General features: G+C 39.2%; 1 protein-coding gene across 16 annotated transcripts in view; it reads right to left on the bottom strand.

The window, feature by feature from the left end:
• The window catches only part of LOC108304386 (neurexin-3), an 827,297-nt gene that overhangs the window by 175,336 nt on the left and 633,041 nt on the right, over positions 1–18,920 (bottom strand). For all 16 annotated transcript variants that reach the window (XM_037738482.1, XM_037738485.1, XM_037738483.1 and 13 more), the window contains one exon: positions 4,213–4,416. In XM_037738482.1, the coding sequence (XP_037594410.1) occupies positions 4,213–4,416 (204 nt within the window). The remainder of the gene's footprint in view (positions 1–4,212; positions 4,417–18,920) is intronic.

Consider the following 18,920-nt stretch of genomic DNA (forward strand, 5'->3'; position numbering starts at 1 on the left):
GAGACAGTCTCACTCTATTGCCCAGGCTGGAGTGCAGGTGGCGCAATCTTGGCTCACTGCAACCTCCGCCTCCCGGGTTCAAGCAATCAGCCTCCTGAGTAGCTGAGATTACAGGTATGCACCACCACGCCAGGCTAATTTTTGTACTGTAGTAGAGACAGGGTTTCACCATGTTGGCCTGGCTTGTCTCAAACTCCTGATTTTGTGATCCACCCACCTCAGCCTCACAAAGTGCTGGGATTACAGGTGTGAGCCACTGCTCCTGGCCAAGAAAGTATTTCTCATTGGCGAGCTTTGGGTTGAGCATGGGAGAGGTAAATGTTTCTAAGAGCTGTGTGTCTTCAATAATATATACAATAAACAGTAGGAGCAAGTCCACATTTCCAGAGAGAGAACATCTGGAGAATTCAAATGCAATTAGGCAAACTGCCTGTCACTCCCTCGGAGTCTCTGCCATTGAACAAGGGCTCCTGGCACTCTGCAAAGGATCTTTTAAAGGCTTTTCCTATATCAACGGTCTTTTCTCTTGTGCAGCTCAATTCAAACTGGGCACTGAGGAAAATGAAGATTCCCTCTGTGCATGTTTCAAAGGTGACCATCGTGAAAACAGTTGGAAGTCATTAAGACTGACACATCACTGACCCATAGTCCTGATCTGTGAAGGGAACAAATAACCCATGCTGATCTAGCAGTTTAGAGACATGGGTTCTAGCTCTGCCTCCAGCTTCTTATGAAAGCTTTGAAAAGTTGTATTTCTCTCTGTGCTACACATCTGTAAAAGTAAGCACAAAAAGACTTGATTGATTTATCTCACAAAATTATCATGAGATTATAATAAGACAAGGTCTTTTAAATCTTTAAATATGCTGTAATAATAAAAGGTTGTAGCTTATAATTCTAAGGGATCAAAATGTGGTTGATCCATAGTCAACCTCTCAACTTTTTAAAAATTGTGCTGTGTTACACGATGTTTCTCATACCTGTGAGCACCACATATGGCTCCCTGCAGAAGACAAAGCCATTGGAAAACCCTAGTCTCCTTGACATTTGGAAGATATGTTACATCAGATAAATATATGCTAGGCTTTTACATCATGAGTGTATATGTGTGATCAATTTGAAATAAACTAAAATATTATTAGTGCATGAGTTGAAAAAACACAACTTGAACAGAGCGGGGGAGCAAAGTGATCCTTTGGAATTAGTTTTGGTGGAATGCATGTGAAGGCAAACTCTACTTGGAGACATTTTCTCCTACAACCAAGAAAAAGGAAATATAAATTCCTGGCACAGAGGAAGAAAATATTTACAAAGGGGCATATTTTGGGGAGGAGATGGAAGGAAAACATTTAAACAAAGCATGGATATGAAGAGTTGCATCTACACAAGTGTAAGAGTTTAAGTTCAGTTTTCCATGTCAGATTGGAGGGAAAGCTGTAATTATGATGAACCATATCCTTCAGGGTAAAAAAATTAACTACTGCTTCTGGACTAGCACAGTACTCTCTTGGGACAGGCTACCTCTCTTTTTACTGAGATTGTTCAACTCAGCAGCAGGTAGACTGAATTGTAACAAAAGATGATAAACGCAAAAAAAAAAAAAAAAAAAAAAAAAAAGCAAAGTCTATTGGAAAAGCACATCTCCCAGATTTTGGCTAGAGTTTAAAATACAAAAATTGGCTGGGCGCGGTGGCTCATGCCTGTAATCCCAGCACTTTGAGAGGCAGAGGTGGGCGGATCACCTGAGGTCAGGAGTTCGAGACCAGCCTGACCAACATGGAGAAACCCCGTCTCTACTAAAAATACAAAATTAGCTGGGATGGTGGCACCTGCCTGTAATCCCAGCTACTCAGGAGGCTACGACAGGAGAATCGCTTGAACCTGGGAGGCAGAGGCTGTGGTGAGCAGAGATTGCGCCGTTACACTCCAGACTGGGCCACAAGAGTGAAACTCAGTCACAAAATAAAGTAAAATAATGCTTCTAGGAATGCACATGAGATCTATGACTAACTCAAGGTGTACGTGTGTATGTGTGTGTGAGAGAGTGAATGATAATGAGAATCTGTATACCTATTTCCTTATTTGCCTTTTTTTTGCCTTTTCTGTGACTAACTCAAGGTGTATGTGTGTGTGTGTGTGAGAATCTGTATACCTATTTCCTAAATACCTTTTTATTTCTACCCCTGCTGACCCCAGTTTTTCCTCCGAAGATATGAGACCTGTCAAAGTTGACACTCTCATCTTTACTAAACAACATCTAATGGGGAAAAATATGTCTGTTTAATGACACAGTGTGCACTCCCTCAGGATCCCACAGGGCTGAATCACTCTCATGTGTTTGTTTCTCTCTGACTTTGAAATAGATCCAGAGATAAAAATTGTCTTCCTCATCTTTTTCAGTGAGCTAGTCAAGGGGTTGTATTTGGTTCTGTTTTTTTTATTTCTTCTGTTGTTTTTCTGAGAAGCAGAGAATCAGCTGCTGGCTGTTGGTTTTAGGTAACACACTCTTACATTGATTTAAGGTGGGGAGGATGGTGCAGGGGTGGAAGGTAGTAGGGTCAGGGGTATGCCAGTCTCTGTAGGCTGCTCAGTACGCTGTGTTCTCAAGGCTGTTTGCTATGCGGGCCGCAGGCTTTGGGCCTTTGAAGGGTTGAATACCATCTTTTGATTTACCATGGTTGATGGTGGAGAGGATTGGAAACTCAAGAACACACGCACACAAAAAGGTCCAGCAAAAATAATAATAGTAAAAAAACATAAAATGACCAAACACACACATACACAAACAAAAGAAAAACCAAGAGACACACTGACAAGAGAAATCAAATGAATTTGGACAAGAAAAAGGGCACAGCGTTGTAAATGCTGCAAACTAGAAGGAAAAAAAAAGACATCACTAAGTCACTGCTCAAAACAGTCCTTTGTGTCCCAGAGATTTTAGGTTATGGTGTAGGCATTTTCCAAGTATGTCCAGTTGACCCAACAGCAGATAAGACTGGTATGGATTCAAAAACCCCACCTTCCCACCAGGACATCTAGCCCTGCATAGGATCTTGCATCAGGTACATTCGTTCATCATTTCTTCTCCATGGCTCTGACAAACCCTTGCACTCAACTCTTTATAAGGTATCACTATATCCAAACACATCCTACATAACCAAATAAATCCAACAGCTTAGAAAGTTTGGACCCCGCTATCTCAGTAATCTTATCAATGCTGGGTATTGACTATCTGTTGATTAGAAATAGCAGAAATAGAGGGTTTTTTCTTTCCAAAAACCAAGAAGACCCCAATCTCTATAGAATATCAATTAGAATTCAGTAAAGATCAATAGCAGAAGAGAATATGAGGCCATAAATAGGAAAATTTCTAAAGATTCTGTTATGGGTAATTACAATGAAAGGGAAAATCCTATTCCAATAAAGCTACAAATTTGAAGTCGTAATTTTTCAACTCTGAGGTAAAACAGAAACGTATTATGTGAGGAGAAGAGAGTTATTAGTGAGTATTAGTACAAGGTAACAACCTTTGCACAAAGGGGTGCTGAGTGATGGTTAAGAATGTCAAGAAAAATGGGTATACATATCAGGAGCCACATTTTCCTTCCAAGTGTCACAGACTCTCAACTTAGGGAATTATTTTCCAAGGGAACAACAATCTACTTGTCCCCCACTAGGAGAAGGTGAAAGGAGGTATCAGTGTCATCAAGGCCACCAGAATTCTCCATTTGAGTAGTAACCGTGGAGCTAGAAACAATGTATGTCTCACACGACCCACGGAGTTTAATTTCCTACAACCCCACATCCACATTTTGCCTCCACTTCCTGCCCTGTCCCTGCCCGCAGCTTCGACTGTTTTGAGTGGTGACCGAGGAGTTGGACTTATGGGAATATGATTGATCAAAAGATGGACCAAAGTAGCGTGTTTTACACAAAGCTAAACGATTCCAAAAAACAAGAAAGGAAACTTAGAAAACAAATAATCTAATAAAGAAATCACTATTGTCAGAAACCAGAAATTGACATCAAAACCTCATGCAGAAACAAGGAGAAGGTGTTTGTTGCTGTTGGGTTTTATCCTTGGTCTATTAAACAAGAGGTGAGCAGCTAACTTTCAAGAAACAAACAAAGAATTCAATCAAACCAATGAAAATCAGAAAAGAAAGGGAAGACAAGCCCAAACAGAGTGGCAGAGGGTACTTCATACGATACCTAAGTTAACCATGAGCTTGACACGCCCCCCGTCCAGCTCCAGACGCAGGGTATCAGCAGAGTCCCTGGAGGTTGTAGCCACCAGCAACCCATAAGCTCGCTGGGACATGAAGCGGAAGGACACGTCCTCTGCCTCCGTATGCATGACCATGGGCATGATGATCTTCATGTACATGCTGCCATCATAGCTCAGGATGGACGCCTCTGCAAAAGAAGAATAGAGAAGATCATTAGGATGAAGGATGTTAGAGTTCCCAAATACCCCTTTGCTTTCAAGCTAAGCAGAGAGGGTGTCAGATTTGTAGCCTAGTGACTTGTGTTTGATGAACCCTTTTTGTTGCCCCCTTTTTAACTGTGTGACCCTGGGCAGACCACTTAAACTCTGAGGCTCTATGTCTTCATTTGAAAAGGGATTATGGCACTGGTACCTTCCCTACCAAGTTCATAGACTTTGTCAAGAGTACCAAATTAAATAATGGATGTGAAGATATTTTGAAAAAGTGAAAATAACCCCACAAATAGCATTGTTTGCAATTCTGTATGCTATAGATAAAACACAAGTACATAAAACACAACTTAGAACCCCTGTATTTCACGAAGAATAGGAGGAGAGCAGCAGTTTATAACCACCACAGCAGACAAATTGATATTTACCAGAGAGCTTTTAGAGGCAGGAAAAAGTAGCAGCATGGTCCGGCATCATAACATCCCCAATGCCCAGACATTGTGAGAGTTTGTTTGTCCCATTCAAAGAATATCTGACAGGGGCAGAGTTAGAACGACAACATAAAGCTAATGACACCCTTGAAAAACTATTTTACTTTTATTCAAATAGGGAAAGACAAAAAGTCATTATTATTATTATTATTATTATTATTATCATTATTATTTTGAAACAGAGTCTCACTCTGTTGCTCAGGCTGGAGTGCAATGGCACAATCTTGGTTCACTGCAGCCTCTGCCTCCCTGGTTCAAGCAATTCTCCTGCCTCAGCCTCCTGAGTAGCTGGGATTATAGGCACATGCCACCATTCCCCGTTAATTTTTGCATATTTTGTAGGGATGGAGTTTCGCCATGTTGGCCATGCTGGTCTTGAACTCCTGGCCTCAAACAATCCACCCACCTTGGCCTCCCAAAGGGCTGGGATTACAGGTGTGAGCCACTGTGCCTGGCTGAAAACTTACTTTTATTTGATATCTTCCGCAGTCTAACCAATCCTTTGGTTAGGATCCCCTCGAGATCTCTCCCCACAATATGTTACCTCAATTAATGCTATAGTGTGATTCTATTACTCCTACTTTCAGACAAGAAAACCAAGATCCTTAAAGGGCTGTGTTATCATACCAAAGTCACATAGCCTCCCTGGATTTGACTCAGTATATCTGATACCAAGTCCAAGGACTGTTTTGAAACACTATGATGTTCAACATATAAATGTGTTTAAACAATCACTAGCCAAATATTTTTAGGAAACACAGGAGAAGAATATCACTCACATTCCTAGAAAGCAAATCTGTCATTGGGTTCAGTATCTGTCACTGAGTAGGTCTTTATTAAATATTTGCTGTTGTCAAATATTTGCTGCCTACATGCACTATGGGGAATACAAAGGTGAAATAGACAAGGTCCCTGTTCTAAAGAGAGATACAGAATGCACAAGTAATTGTATTGGACATACAAGTGGTTAAATGACAGAGGAAATGCATACAATACAGGTAACATTCAGAGGAGGGAAGCTGAAGAATGCAGGTGATTAAGATAGATGGGATAGAGTCTGAGCTGGTCTTGATAGATGGGTAGGGTTTGTAATGAAAGAAGCAATAGCATCATATTCAACAGGTATATCAGGTAGTAGCTTTATAGACATAAAGGAAATAAAGAGGAGGATGCTCAGATAATGAGATGCTATGATATATTTCTCTGTGATGACTGCTTGCCAGGCACTCTTCTAGGCGGTAGGCAAACTATTCAATTTAACAGAAGCATCCGATATGGTTTGGCTCTGTGTCCACACCAAAATCTCATCTCAAATTATAATTCCCATAATCCCCATGTGTTGAGAGAGGGCCTAGTGGGAGATGATTAGATCATGGGGGTGGTTTCCCCCCTGCTGTTCTCATGAGTTCTCGCAATATCTGTTGTTTTATAAGTGTTTGACAGTTCCTCCTTCGCATGCTCTTTTCTCTCCTGCTGCCTTGAGAAAAAGATGCCAGCTTCTCCTTCCATCATGATTGTAAGTTTCCTGAGGTTTCCTAAGCCATGCAGAACTGTGAGTCACTTAAACCTCTTTCCTTTATAAATTACCCAGTCTCATGTGTTTCTTTATAGCAGTGTGACAACGGACTATTACAGCATCCGACATACATTTTTAACAAATGGTTATATAAGGTAGTTTGAGACCAGAATAAAATCAGGGGACTTGGGTACCTACTGAAAAGTTAAGTAAATGGTTTTAGATTATGAGATGCTATAATATATTTCTCTGTGATTACTGATTGCCAGGCACTCTTCTAGGTGGTAGACATAACAGTGAACAAAAGAGAAAAACACCCCTACACTCATACAAGAAAGAATTGAAACAGGGAGAAACAAGAGTCAGGCAGACCACATTGAAGGGTCCCAAAATAGTCTGTGTTGTTTCATGCCCCTACCCTGTGTAGATATCACACAGAAGATCCATGAAAAGTAATATAAATGCACTTATGATATTCCTGAGAATCAGCAATCTCCCAGGTAGCACTCACGACATGCTAATAGCAGCACATTACAATTTGCAAACTGTAAAGGGATTACAGATAAAAGTGAGACAGTTGCAAACACGATTACAATGAGACATATTATGAAGATCTCTTCTTAGATTGGAAACAATCTAAATCTAACACATGATCCAGATGTGAAGCAAAACAAAACAAAACTTTTATCTCCTGGAAGAGCAGTATCAAAAGAAGATCAAGAATGATACCTAAAACTGAGCACTTACTATTTATCTGGTGCTTTGTAGGACTTTATACGCATTAAGAAGTCATTTAATCTTCAAGAACACCATGATGCCATTATTATTACATTTTCTAGATATCAAATAACATGACTAAAAACAACGGCAGAGCTGGGAGTTGCATGCAGGCAGTCTGATTCTCCCCACTGTATACTTAACAGTCCTGCCAAATTGTCATAGATCTATGCAAGGGACACACCCATGTTTCCAAGCACCAAAGCACATCCATAAGGCTTCATGGTAGAAGTTCTATGGTGTGTATGTGCACACACATACAAACACACCATTAATTAAAGTCATATATTATAAATATACAAAATTATATAAACATATATAATACACATATTCTAAACACATTGCTCTATGTAAATATGCAATGCTCTAATGCTCTCTATGTAATTAATTCTCAGCACCATTAATCATCACTATGCATCTTCCCCTATACACAACCACACTCCTCTTTAAGAGAGATTAGGATACGAAGGGAGCCATGAAATCGTTGTTTTGATGCATCCCACTGAAATACGTCTCAAAATCAATGATTGCTTTTGTTCCTCTAGATATGTGTGGGGCCAGAACATGCATTAAATTAATGCATCTTTTTATCGATATTGGTAATATCAGAGAATAAATATCACGTGAGCATTTAGTTAAACAACTAATGGTAAGGGGAGGATGACGAAGCAGAAACTTTAATATGAGAATCAACTAAAATAAAATGTTATATGGATTCATATTAATTTTTTCAAAAATTAAAAACACAAAGAGAACCATGAATAGAATATTAATTTTAGGGAGGTAATGAGCCTAATAAGGAAAAGTTATTCAATCTTAAATCAGTCAGATTATTGAGTACTGAGAGACCACATCATGGGATACCCAGCTAATGGTCCTGAAATAGTTATCCTATCTTGTTCCCATTTTCTCTTTTACTTATCTCCTTTTGTCTCAAGTGAATACTTCCAAGCATACTATTTTAATTCTTTTAATAATTTTAACTATATTTTCATGATACTTTCTTACTGGTTGCTCTAGGGCTTACAATATACATGTTAATTTACCAGAATCTACTTCATCTTTATATTAATTCAATTCCAGTAAGACATAGAAGCTTTACTCACAGATAGCTCTCCTCCCTTTCATCTTTTTGTCCTCTTATTCACATAATGTCTATATATATTACAAACCCAATGATACATTGTCATAATTCCTTTATAAAAACTTATGTCTTTTTTTTTTTTTTGAGATGGAGTTTCGCTCTTGTTGCCCAGGCTGGAGTGCAGTGGTGTGATCTCAACTCAAACCTGAGCTGGGTTCAAGCGATTCTCCTGCCTCAGCCTCCTGAGTAGCTGGGATTATAAGCACCTGCCACCAAACCCAGCTAATTTTTGTATTTTTAGTAGACATAGGGTTTCACCACATTGGCCAGGCTGGTCTTGAACTCCTGACCTCAGGTTATCCACCCCCCTCAGCCTCCCAAAGCTCTGAGTTTATAGGCGTGAGCCACCATGCCCACCCAACTTATGTCTTTTTTTAAGAAGCTAAGAGGAAAAAAGACAGCTCAAGTATATAGAGACTTTTTAAATAAAGCGTATTTATCATCTTTGACTCTCTTCACTTCTTCCTGTGTATTCTAATTACCACCTTCTGTCAATTCCTTTTTCCAGTAGAGCTTCATTCGTGTTTTATTGTCAAATATATTACAATTCTATATGTTACAGGCATAACAATACAATTTTATAGATGCTGTTTATGTGACTGCTTTTAGAATTAGTTAAGAAAAAAATGTTTAATTATACTGTGTTTTGTCATTACCAACATAATTACCTTTACTAGAGCTCTTTATTATTTTTTCATGTAAATTCAAGTTACTGTTTGCTGCCTCTTTCAGCCTGAAGACTTTTTAGCAGTTCTTGTAAGTGTGCTAGTAATAAATTTTCTGTTTTTGTTTATCTAGGAATGTGTAAATTTTATCTTCATTTTTGAAGCACAGTTTTGCTGGATATAGAATTCTTGATTGACAGTTACTTTTTTTTCAGCCCTTTGAATGTCACCCCACTGCCTCTGGCCTCCTTTGTTTCTGAAGAGATGTCAGCTCTGTTAATCTTACCATAGTGCCCCTGTAAATGATGAGTCGTTTTTTTTTCCTCTGGTTGCTTTCCAAATGTTCTCTTTATCTTTGGCTTTCAACATTTTTATTATAATGTGTCTGGATGTGTATCTTTTTCTGTTTATTCTATGCAGAATCCACTGAGCTTTTTGTATGTGTAAATAAACATTTTTCATCAAAATTGAAAAGTTTTCACCCATGATTATTTTAATATTTTTTCAATCCCTTTCTCTTTCCCGTTCTTTTTGTTGTCCTACTAGACATATGTTGGTACACTTAATGATGCCCACATTTCTTCAAGACTTTGTTCATTTATTTTCATTAATTTTTCTTTCTTCTATTCAGATTCCATAATCTATTGTTCTATTTTCAAGTTTGAAAATTATTGATATGGTCTGGCTGTGTCCCCACCCAAATCTCGTCTTGCATTGTAGTTCCAATAATTCCCACATACTGGGGGAGGGACCCAGTGGGAAATAATTGAATCACGGGGGCAGTTTCCCCTATACTGTTCTCATCATAGTAAGTCTCACAAGATCTGATGGTTTTATAAGGAAAAATCCCTTTCACCTGGCTCTCATTTTCTCTATTCCCTACCACGATGTACGACATGGCTTTTGCTTTCCACCATGATTGTCATTGTGAGGTGTCCCCAGCCACATGGAACTGTGAATCCATGAACCATCTTTTTCTTTATAAATTACCTAGTATCAGGTATGTCTTTATCAGCAGTGTGAATATGGAGTGACTAATACAGTAAAGTACTACTGAGAGTGAGGCACTGCTGTAAAGATACCTGAAAATGTGAAAGTAACTTTGGAACTGGGTAACAGGCAAAAGTCAGAACCATTCAGAGGGCTCAGAAAAAATGTGGGAAAGTTTGGAACTTCCCAGAGACTTGTTGAATGGTTTTCACCAAAATGCTGACAATAAAATTCAGGCTGAGATGGTCTCAAATGGAATGAGGAACTTTTTGGGAACTGGAGTAAAGGTGACTCTTGCTATGTTTTAGCAAATAGACTGGCAGCATTTTGCTCCATGCCCTAGAGATTTGTAGACCTTTGAACTTGAGGGAGATGACTTAGGGGAACTGATGGAAGAAACTTCTAAGCAGCAAAGCATTCAAGAAGTGACTCGGGTGCCATTCAAAGCATTCGGTTTTAAAAGAGAAACAGAACATAATGGTTCAAAAAAGTTGCAGCCTGACAATGCAAAAGAAAAGGAAAACCCATTTTCTGAGGAGAAATTCAAGTTGGCTGCATAAATTTTCATAAGTAATAAGAAGTCAAATGTTAATCACCAAACAATGAGGAAAATGTTTCCAGGACATGTCAGAGACCTTTAATGCAGTCCCTCCAATCACAGGTTCCCCAGAGGCCTAGGAGGAAATAATGGTTTTGCAGGACAGGCCACTCCCCACTCCCCCTGCTGTGTGTAGTATAGGGTGGTGCCTAGTGTCCCAACCACTCTAGCCATGGCTAAAAGGGGCCCTGTGCCCCAAGCACTCTAGCCATGGCTAAAAGGGGCCAAGGTAGAGCTCAGGCCGTGGCTTCAGAGGGTTCAAGCCCCAAGCCTTGGCAGCTTCCATGTGATATTGAGCCTGTGGGTACAGAGAAGTCAAGAACTGAGGTTTGGGAACCTCCACGTAGAGTTCACAGCATGTATGGAAATGCCTGGATGTCTAGGCTCCAGGGGCAGAGCTCTCCTGAAAAACCTCTCCTAGAGCAGTGCAGAAGGGAAATATGGGGTGTGAGCCCCCCACAGAGTCCTCAATGGGGCACTGCCTAGTGGAGCTGTGAGAAGACCACTGTCCTTTAGGCCCCAGAATGGTAGATTCACTGACAGCTTGCACCGTATACATAGAAAAGCCACACACACTCAAAACCAGCCCATTAAAGCAACCAGGAGGGGCGTTGTACCCTAAAGCCACAGGGTTGAGGCTGCCCAAGGCCATGGGAACTCACCTCTTTCATTGGCATTACCTGGATGTGAGACATGGAGTAAAGGGAGATCATTGTGGAAATTTAAGATTTAATAACTTCATTGGGCTTGAGACTTGAATGGAGCCTGTAGCTCCTTTGTTTTGGCCAATTTCTCTCCTTTGGAATGGCTGTATTTACCCAAGGCCTGTACTCCTACTGTATTTAGGAAGTAATTAACTTGCTTTTGATTTTACAGGCTCAAACGGAGAAGAGACTTGCCTTGTCTCAGATGAGACTGTGGACTGTGGACTTTTGAGTTAATGCCAAAATAAATTCAGACTTTGGTGACTTTGGGAAGGCATGATTGGTTTTGGAATGTGAGGACATAAGATTTGGGAGTGGCTGGGGTGGAATGATACAGTTTGGCTGTGAATCTTGAATTGTAGCTCTCATAATTCCCATGTCTTGTGGGAGGGACATGGTGGGAGATAACTGAATCATGAGGGCAGTTTCTCCCATACTGTTCCCATCATAATGAATAAGTCTCACAGCCCTGATGGTTTTATAAGAGGAAACCCTTTTGCTTGGCTCTCATTTTCTCTCTTGTCTGCCACCATGTAAGACGTGCCTTTCACCTTCCACCATGATTGTGAGGCATCTCCAGTCACGCGGAACTGTGAGTCCATTAAATCTTGTTTTCTTTATAAATTACCCTGTCTTGGGTATGTCTTTATCAGCAGTGTGAGACCAGACTAATACAATTATTCTATCTTCTGCCAACTCTAATCTACCATTGAGCTCATCTAGTGAATTTTTCATTTAGGTTGTTGTACTTCTCAACTATAAAATTTCTATTGGAAGATAGATAGATGAATATATATACAATATATATTAAAATTTTTATTTTATTATCTATTTGATGAATCACTCTCATTTTCCTTGAAGCATAATTTCCTTTAGTTATTTGAACATATTTATAATAGTAATTTGCTTTCTTTAAGTCTAATATATGAGCCTGCTCAAAGGCAGTTTCTATTGCCTGCATTCTGTGTATGGGTCACACTTCCTGTTTATTTGCATTCTCATAATTTTTTGTTGAAAACTGGACATTTTAGATAATGCATTGTAACAAGTCTGGACACCAACCCTCTTACCCCTACGTTTATATCTAATTGTTTGTTTGTTCATATGTTCATTTACTCAGTGATTTGATAGAGATAATTCTGATTTTCTCAGTAGATGGCTCTGATCCCCCTGCTAAGAAAGTTTCCCCTGTTTTTATCTTTTGGCTTGCCTTTCTGTGAGTGCTACCCCTGTATCAGTATAAGTAACTTACTGATCAAATATTGTACTTAAACTGGGTCAGTTAGATTTTTGCCCTTTGTCTGTTGGATATGTGTGACTTGGAAACTACTTTTAAGAAGTTTCCATTTGACCCAGCAATCCCATTACTGGGTATATATCCAAAGGATTACAAATTTACAAATTATTCTACTATAAGGACATGTGCACACGAATGTTCATTGCAGCACTGTTTACAATAGCAAAGACCTGGAACCAACCCAAATGCCCATCGATGATAGACTGGATAGGGAAAATGTGGCACATATACACCATGGAATATTATGCAGCCATCAAAAACGATGAGTTAGGGTCCTTTGTAGGGACATGGATGAACCTGAAAACCATCATTCTCAGCAAACTGACAGAAGAGCAGAAGATCAAACACCGCATGTTCTCACTCATAGGCGGGTGTTGAACAATGAGAACACATGGACACAGGGAGGGGAGCACTACACACTGGGGTCAGTTGGGGGGAAAAAGGGGGAGGGGCGGGGGGGGGTGGGAAGCTGGGGAGAGATAGCAAGGGGAGAAATGCCAGATGTAGGTGATGTGGAGGAAGGCAGCAAATCACACTGCCATGTGTGTTCCTATGCAACAATTTTGCATGTTCTTCACATGTACCCCAAAACCTAAAATGCAATAAAATAAATAAATGGGAAAAAAAAAGAAGTTTATGATCTTGCCTCATGTTCAGCCAAGGACTGACAGCTTAGAAATTATCCTCCCATAACTCTTGAGCAGTTTCAGCCTTCAGAAAGTCTTCCAGACCACCAAGAATGAATGACTTTATTTTTAAGCGTGTTTTCCTAGGAATAGCATCTGGGTAAGAGCAGCTTATTGTTCAGCCAGTGTTGGTTGAGAGATCATGCTTAAGCCTTCTGAACCAGTACGACTCTTCCTCCTGGATGTGTATCTGTGTATGGCTTGAGAATGCTTTCAAATATGACCTGTGTCTTACTCTAATTACCTCTTAGTGCGGGAGCCTGGCAAATATGTACAACTTTCAAGATATGTGATTCCCAGAGGGCCCTTCAGAGTTTTCTCATTCCCTGATTCTCTCTACTTGACTCTTGGCTGCTTTACCAGTTTGCTCATTGCTACTGGTATCATAGAGCTGCCTGCTCCCTATAAACTGCTCACCATTAAAATCTCCATTGTTTAAGAAAACCATTTGCCATAAACTTCTCTAACTTCTGTTCCAGATAGCCAGTGACTCCAGGCAGTGTAAAACTCTTATTGTTACAGTCTGCATCTTTCTCTGAGCAAAACTTATGTGCCATTAAAGCCCAGTTGGTTGCACAAATAGTGGCCTACTACCACCTGAGTGACACTACCATTGTATGTGGAAAGCGGAAGAAGATGGTAGACTCTGGTCTTTTCAGCTTGCCCTTCCCAGCATGAAACCTCTGCCTTATGAGCAAGCTGAGGAAGAGGCAATTGGATACTCATTATTATTGGTCTGCCACAATTGGGAGAGAGCTTATACCTTATAAATGGGGGATGGATAAAAGAAGTGAGCCCAATGTTCTTGGCTATGCCTTCCCAGAACACTGCTTCTGCAACAGTATTCTCCAATCTGGGGAAGATGAGAGGCACCAGTAGCCTGCCCCTTCTGGGGTTAGACTGCAATCCTAGACTGGTAACTGGCAGGTTAGGAAGCACTTGCCCTCTTGGCTTCCAAAACAAGGAACAGAGGTGGGGTAGGGGATGGGAGCAGGTTACGGTTTAAGTGTCACATCTTCCATTTTTCTAACTAATAGTTAATAAATGTCTTGAATAAATGCTTTTCCATTTGCTGTGTGTCCTTATGACAATTTTTTAAATGTGTGTCTTAGTTTCTTTTAAGAGTGTGTGTGTGTGTGCGTGTGTGTGTGTGTTAATAATTTTTACCAGCTAAATTATTGTTTCACAGAGAAGAAACTACTTCTAGAGGATATAAGTAATTTTATTTAATCATGTGTCATTTTAAAACACATTTTAGTACTGATTTTTGTCTTTACTGTCTGACTGTTTACTTATTGTCTGATTGCTTTTCAATCTCAATAATCAATGACTTCTCTCTAAATTTCCATTCTCTGGCGAGTAAGGGGAAAGAAACCTTCCCACTGGTATTGAGAGGCTCCTCCAAATAAAGGAAGGGATTGGTACTGGAATATTGAGCAATATCATAAAACTTAGTATGGGAAAATGTTTCTGTAAAATTATTGTGTTAAAGAAGCAATCCAGGGAGAAAGAAAATCATAGTATTTACGTTTCTTTTCCGTATACAACAATTAAACTCCCTTCAAAATAAAAGCCACTCTTCCCAGTCTATGTTAAACTTGTCTTAGAGAGTTATGATTTCCTCAGTCTTTCATTATTCTCCTCCCCTTCCAAAGAAAATTCAAATATCAAATTAACCTTGAATTCCTAGGCTCAAACAATCCTCTCACCTCAGCCTCCCAAGTAGCTAGGACTACAGGACGCACCACAATACCTGGCTATTTATTTTTATTTTTATTTTTTTAAAGACAGAATCTTGGTCCATCGCCAGGCTGGAGTGCAGTGGTGCAATATCGACTCACTGCAACCTCCGCCTCCTGGGTTCAAGCAATTCTCCTGCCTCAGCCTCCTGAGTAGCTGGGACTACAGGCACACGCCACCACGCCCAGCTAATTTTTGTATTTTTAGTAGAGACGGGGTTTCACCATGTTGGCCAGGATGGTCTCGATCACTTGACCTCATGATCTACCCACCTCGGTCTCCCAAATTGCTGGGATTACAGGTGTGAGCCACCACACCCGGCTACTTTTTTTTTCTAAAGACAGAGTTTCACCATGTTGCCAAGGCTGGTCTCTAACATCTGGGCTCAAGTGATTCTCCCACCTTGGCATCCCAAATTTCTGGGATTACAGATGTGAGGTGCTTCATCCAGGCAGAGATTTTATTTTTTTTTAAATAGTACATGCCACCATTTTAAAATATAAAGAGATGTAGACATGCATAAAGAAAAAAAATTAAGCTTTTTAAATCACGCCACCACCATTAACAGTAGAGAGGCATATTTCTAGGTATTTTTCTAAGCATACACACATAAATAGAAGAATAGACAAAATATTTAATAAACTCTATATGTGCTATTTTAATTAAAGTAAACTTTAATATTACATGACATTGGCAAAAGAAACAACTGAATTTCAACTATTTTTAGGAGGTATTACATTCCAAGATAACTCACTAAAATTTGCAAAATATATTATTAAAAACATAAAAAAGATTAGTGTTATTATTTATTTCTGGTGTTTTTGTTTGAGACAGAGTCTTGCTCTGTCACTCTGTCACCCAGGCTGGAGTACAGTGGTGCCATCTTGGCTCACTGCAACCTCCACCTCCCAGGTGCAAGCAATTCTCAAGCCTCAGCCTCCTGAGTAGCTGGAACTACAGGCACAGACCACCACACCTGGATAATTTTGTATTTTTAGTAGAGATGAGGTTTCCCATGTGGGCCATGCTGATTTCGAACTCCTGACTTCTCAGGTGACCCACCCACCTCAGCCTCCCAAAGTACTGGGATCACACAGGTGTGAGCCACCATGCCCAGCCTGGTGTTATGATTTGAACTCTCTCCTGCAGATTTACTCAGTAAAACTGCCTTCTTCCTATGAAAAATGAGAACATTATTGTTCACATTTTCTCCTTCATCTATGAGATTTTTTGCTATTTTTTTTTTTTTACCACATATTGTATTAGAAAATGTTAACTGAAAAGATCTGGGTTGATCAAATTGTGCATTCCCAAGAAAGGCCTATTTGTATGACTGGTCCTTCACCAGCTCCTGTGTATTAAGCTCATGGGAATTCTGATTAATGTTAATGTTTTTGCAAGCCTAGGGCCTTGAGTCAGACAGTATCAGTTGGTCTAGATAGTTTGTGCTAAGAATATAATTTATGATGAACACTTGCTTTCCCTCTGGAGGTCTGGAGCCTTGGTAACTAAGTCAGTGAAGTAAGCTTTGTATGCCTGTGTGACTGACTCCCAGTAAAAACCCTGGTTGGCCATACTTTGGGTGTGTTGCCACACATCATTGCTGGAGAAATTAGGCACATCCTTTGTGATTCAACTGGGAGAGGACTCTTGGAAACCTGTGCCTGGTTTCCTCTAGACTTTGCCCCCACGTGCCTTTGTCCTTTGCTGATGTTATCCTGCAACTTTTGCTCATACTCATAAACCATACTCATAAATACACTCGCTTCTGGGTCCTATGAGTCCTTCTAGAGAATGATGCAGATTGAGAGTGCTTTGGGGACCTCTGACACACGTATACTTTGTTCTATAATTAGAATGAGTACCATGTATTTGTTGTATATTTAAATGCTGCCACTGTTCATTTATGAGTAACTTTATTTCATCTTTTAAATACTTGGATTTTATTGTAATGTCTTAATTTGTGGGGGGGGGGAGGTATAAATAGATTTATCAAGTTAAGAATAAGCTAGTTTACCCAGGACTTTTTAAAATTTTTATGAGTACATAATCATGATGTAAATAATATAGGTGTATATATTTACGGCATACATGAGATGTTTTGATACAGTCATGCAGTGTGAAGTAAGCACATCATGGGGAATGGGGTATCCATGCCCTCAAGATTTATCCTTTGAGTTACAGACAATCCAGTTACACTCTTTATTTTAAAATGTACAGTTAAGTTATTGTATGGTAACGACATTTTTTTAAAAAAAAAGCTCACCTGTATTATATTAAGTTATTATACAGTAACAACTTTTTTAAAAAGAGCTCATTTGTGTTATATTACCAAAGTTTGTTCTTATCTGTGAATGTCTGCTTGTGTTCTTTACATTTGGGTTACATTATGGTTGCAGATAATTCTTGTCCCACTTTATTTTATGCTCAATTTTATAGACATTGCTTTGTGTCATGAGATTGTACAATGCCAGCAGTCTACCTCATAGGTGATGAATGATGTAAATTTTGCCTATATACCTTAAGAATATTATTTTAATCCTTGAAGTCCAATGACTTGATCAATAAACATCTCAGCGTTGAACACACAATGTAATTTTCTTACAATTTAACTTGCTCATTCAAACTTCAGAGTCAGTTCTTAATATTAGAAAAAATTTCCGGTTTGATACTTTTGAGTAATTTTTTTTGTTGAAGTACTTAGTTTTTCTCTTTCAGGGATCTAATTATACCATCTGCCCTCCTTAAATCTCAGTTTCTCTATGACGAATTTAATCTCTGACTTTTTCATCAGCATTCACTGTGATGATCTCCAGCACTTTCCCTCTGGCAATATTTCAGTTTTTAGCCATATCTTCTCCACCCCCTGTTGTTGCTAATTATTTCAAATTAGTTATGTTTTGGCTCTCCATTTTTTTTCTTTTGCCTTTAGTCTACAATTGCCCTTTTCCTTTCAGATATATATTTTTTTAAGTTCTTATGGCATTAATTCAATTTTTAAGTTAATCAATAATGCAAATTGAGCTATAGAATGTAGCTCAGGGGAAATTTTCTGTTCTTTTGCTTTTCCTCTAGATCAAATTCTTTGATTTTTCTAAGCTTTTTCCTTTTTTTATTTTGAACTTTATTATTCTCTTACTTTCCATTTATATTGCCATGTCATTCCCTCTTACCTTGCTTACACTCAGGCTTTCTCTGACCAGAGTTTCTAATTGTTCAGATACAGTTTCAATGACTTCTTGCCACCCAGAATTATCTATAGTTTAACTGTGTAATATTTCAAGCTCTATGTACCTTTCTTCTGTAGCTTCAAAGACGGCAGAATATGTAAAGGAAATGGAGGGGAAATATAAAAAACTCTGTCAAGACTATGTGTAAACTTCATTTAGCTATCTGGACTGTGGTCCTATTCCAGAATTCACCCTGCCTGGTTAAAGAGAACATCCCAAGGCAATGGTGGGGAACCCATGTGCTCCTGGTGACTTCTCTTTTGGTTCTCAGTCCTATTGTCTGTTTCTGCTACATGTTTTTTTTCTCCTATAGCCATTTCCACTACTCTTCAGTTTTCAGTGGGTAAAGAATATCTACTAAGTTTCTTTTCATATTTAAGGATATTAGCAATAATTCTCAGCATTTTAACCAACTGGATAGTACTATACCTTAGGAACACAAACAGGGCTAGCAGGCTTATCATGCTTTACCATTCCTCCCGGCTGAGCTTCAGAATCCGCTGTCTTGCTCCTAATTTTTGAGACTTATGACATTGGGTTGCGCCACTTTTCTTAGTTTGGGCTAATGATTATTTGGTTGACATGCTCTTTTTGTTTAACTTGAAAGAGAAAACCTCTGGCAGGCAAATTTTTTCTACCATTTT

This window comes from Cebus imitator, unplaced genomic scaffold, assembly GCF_001604975.1.
Source record: "Cebus imitator isolate Cc_AM_T3 unplaced genomic scaffold, Cebus_imitator-1.0 Scaffold54, whole genome shotgun sequence".
Classification (NCBI taxonomy): Eukaryota; Metazoa; Chordata; class Mammalia; order Primates; family Cebidae; genus Cebus; species Cebus imitator.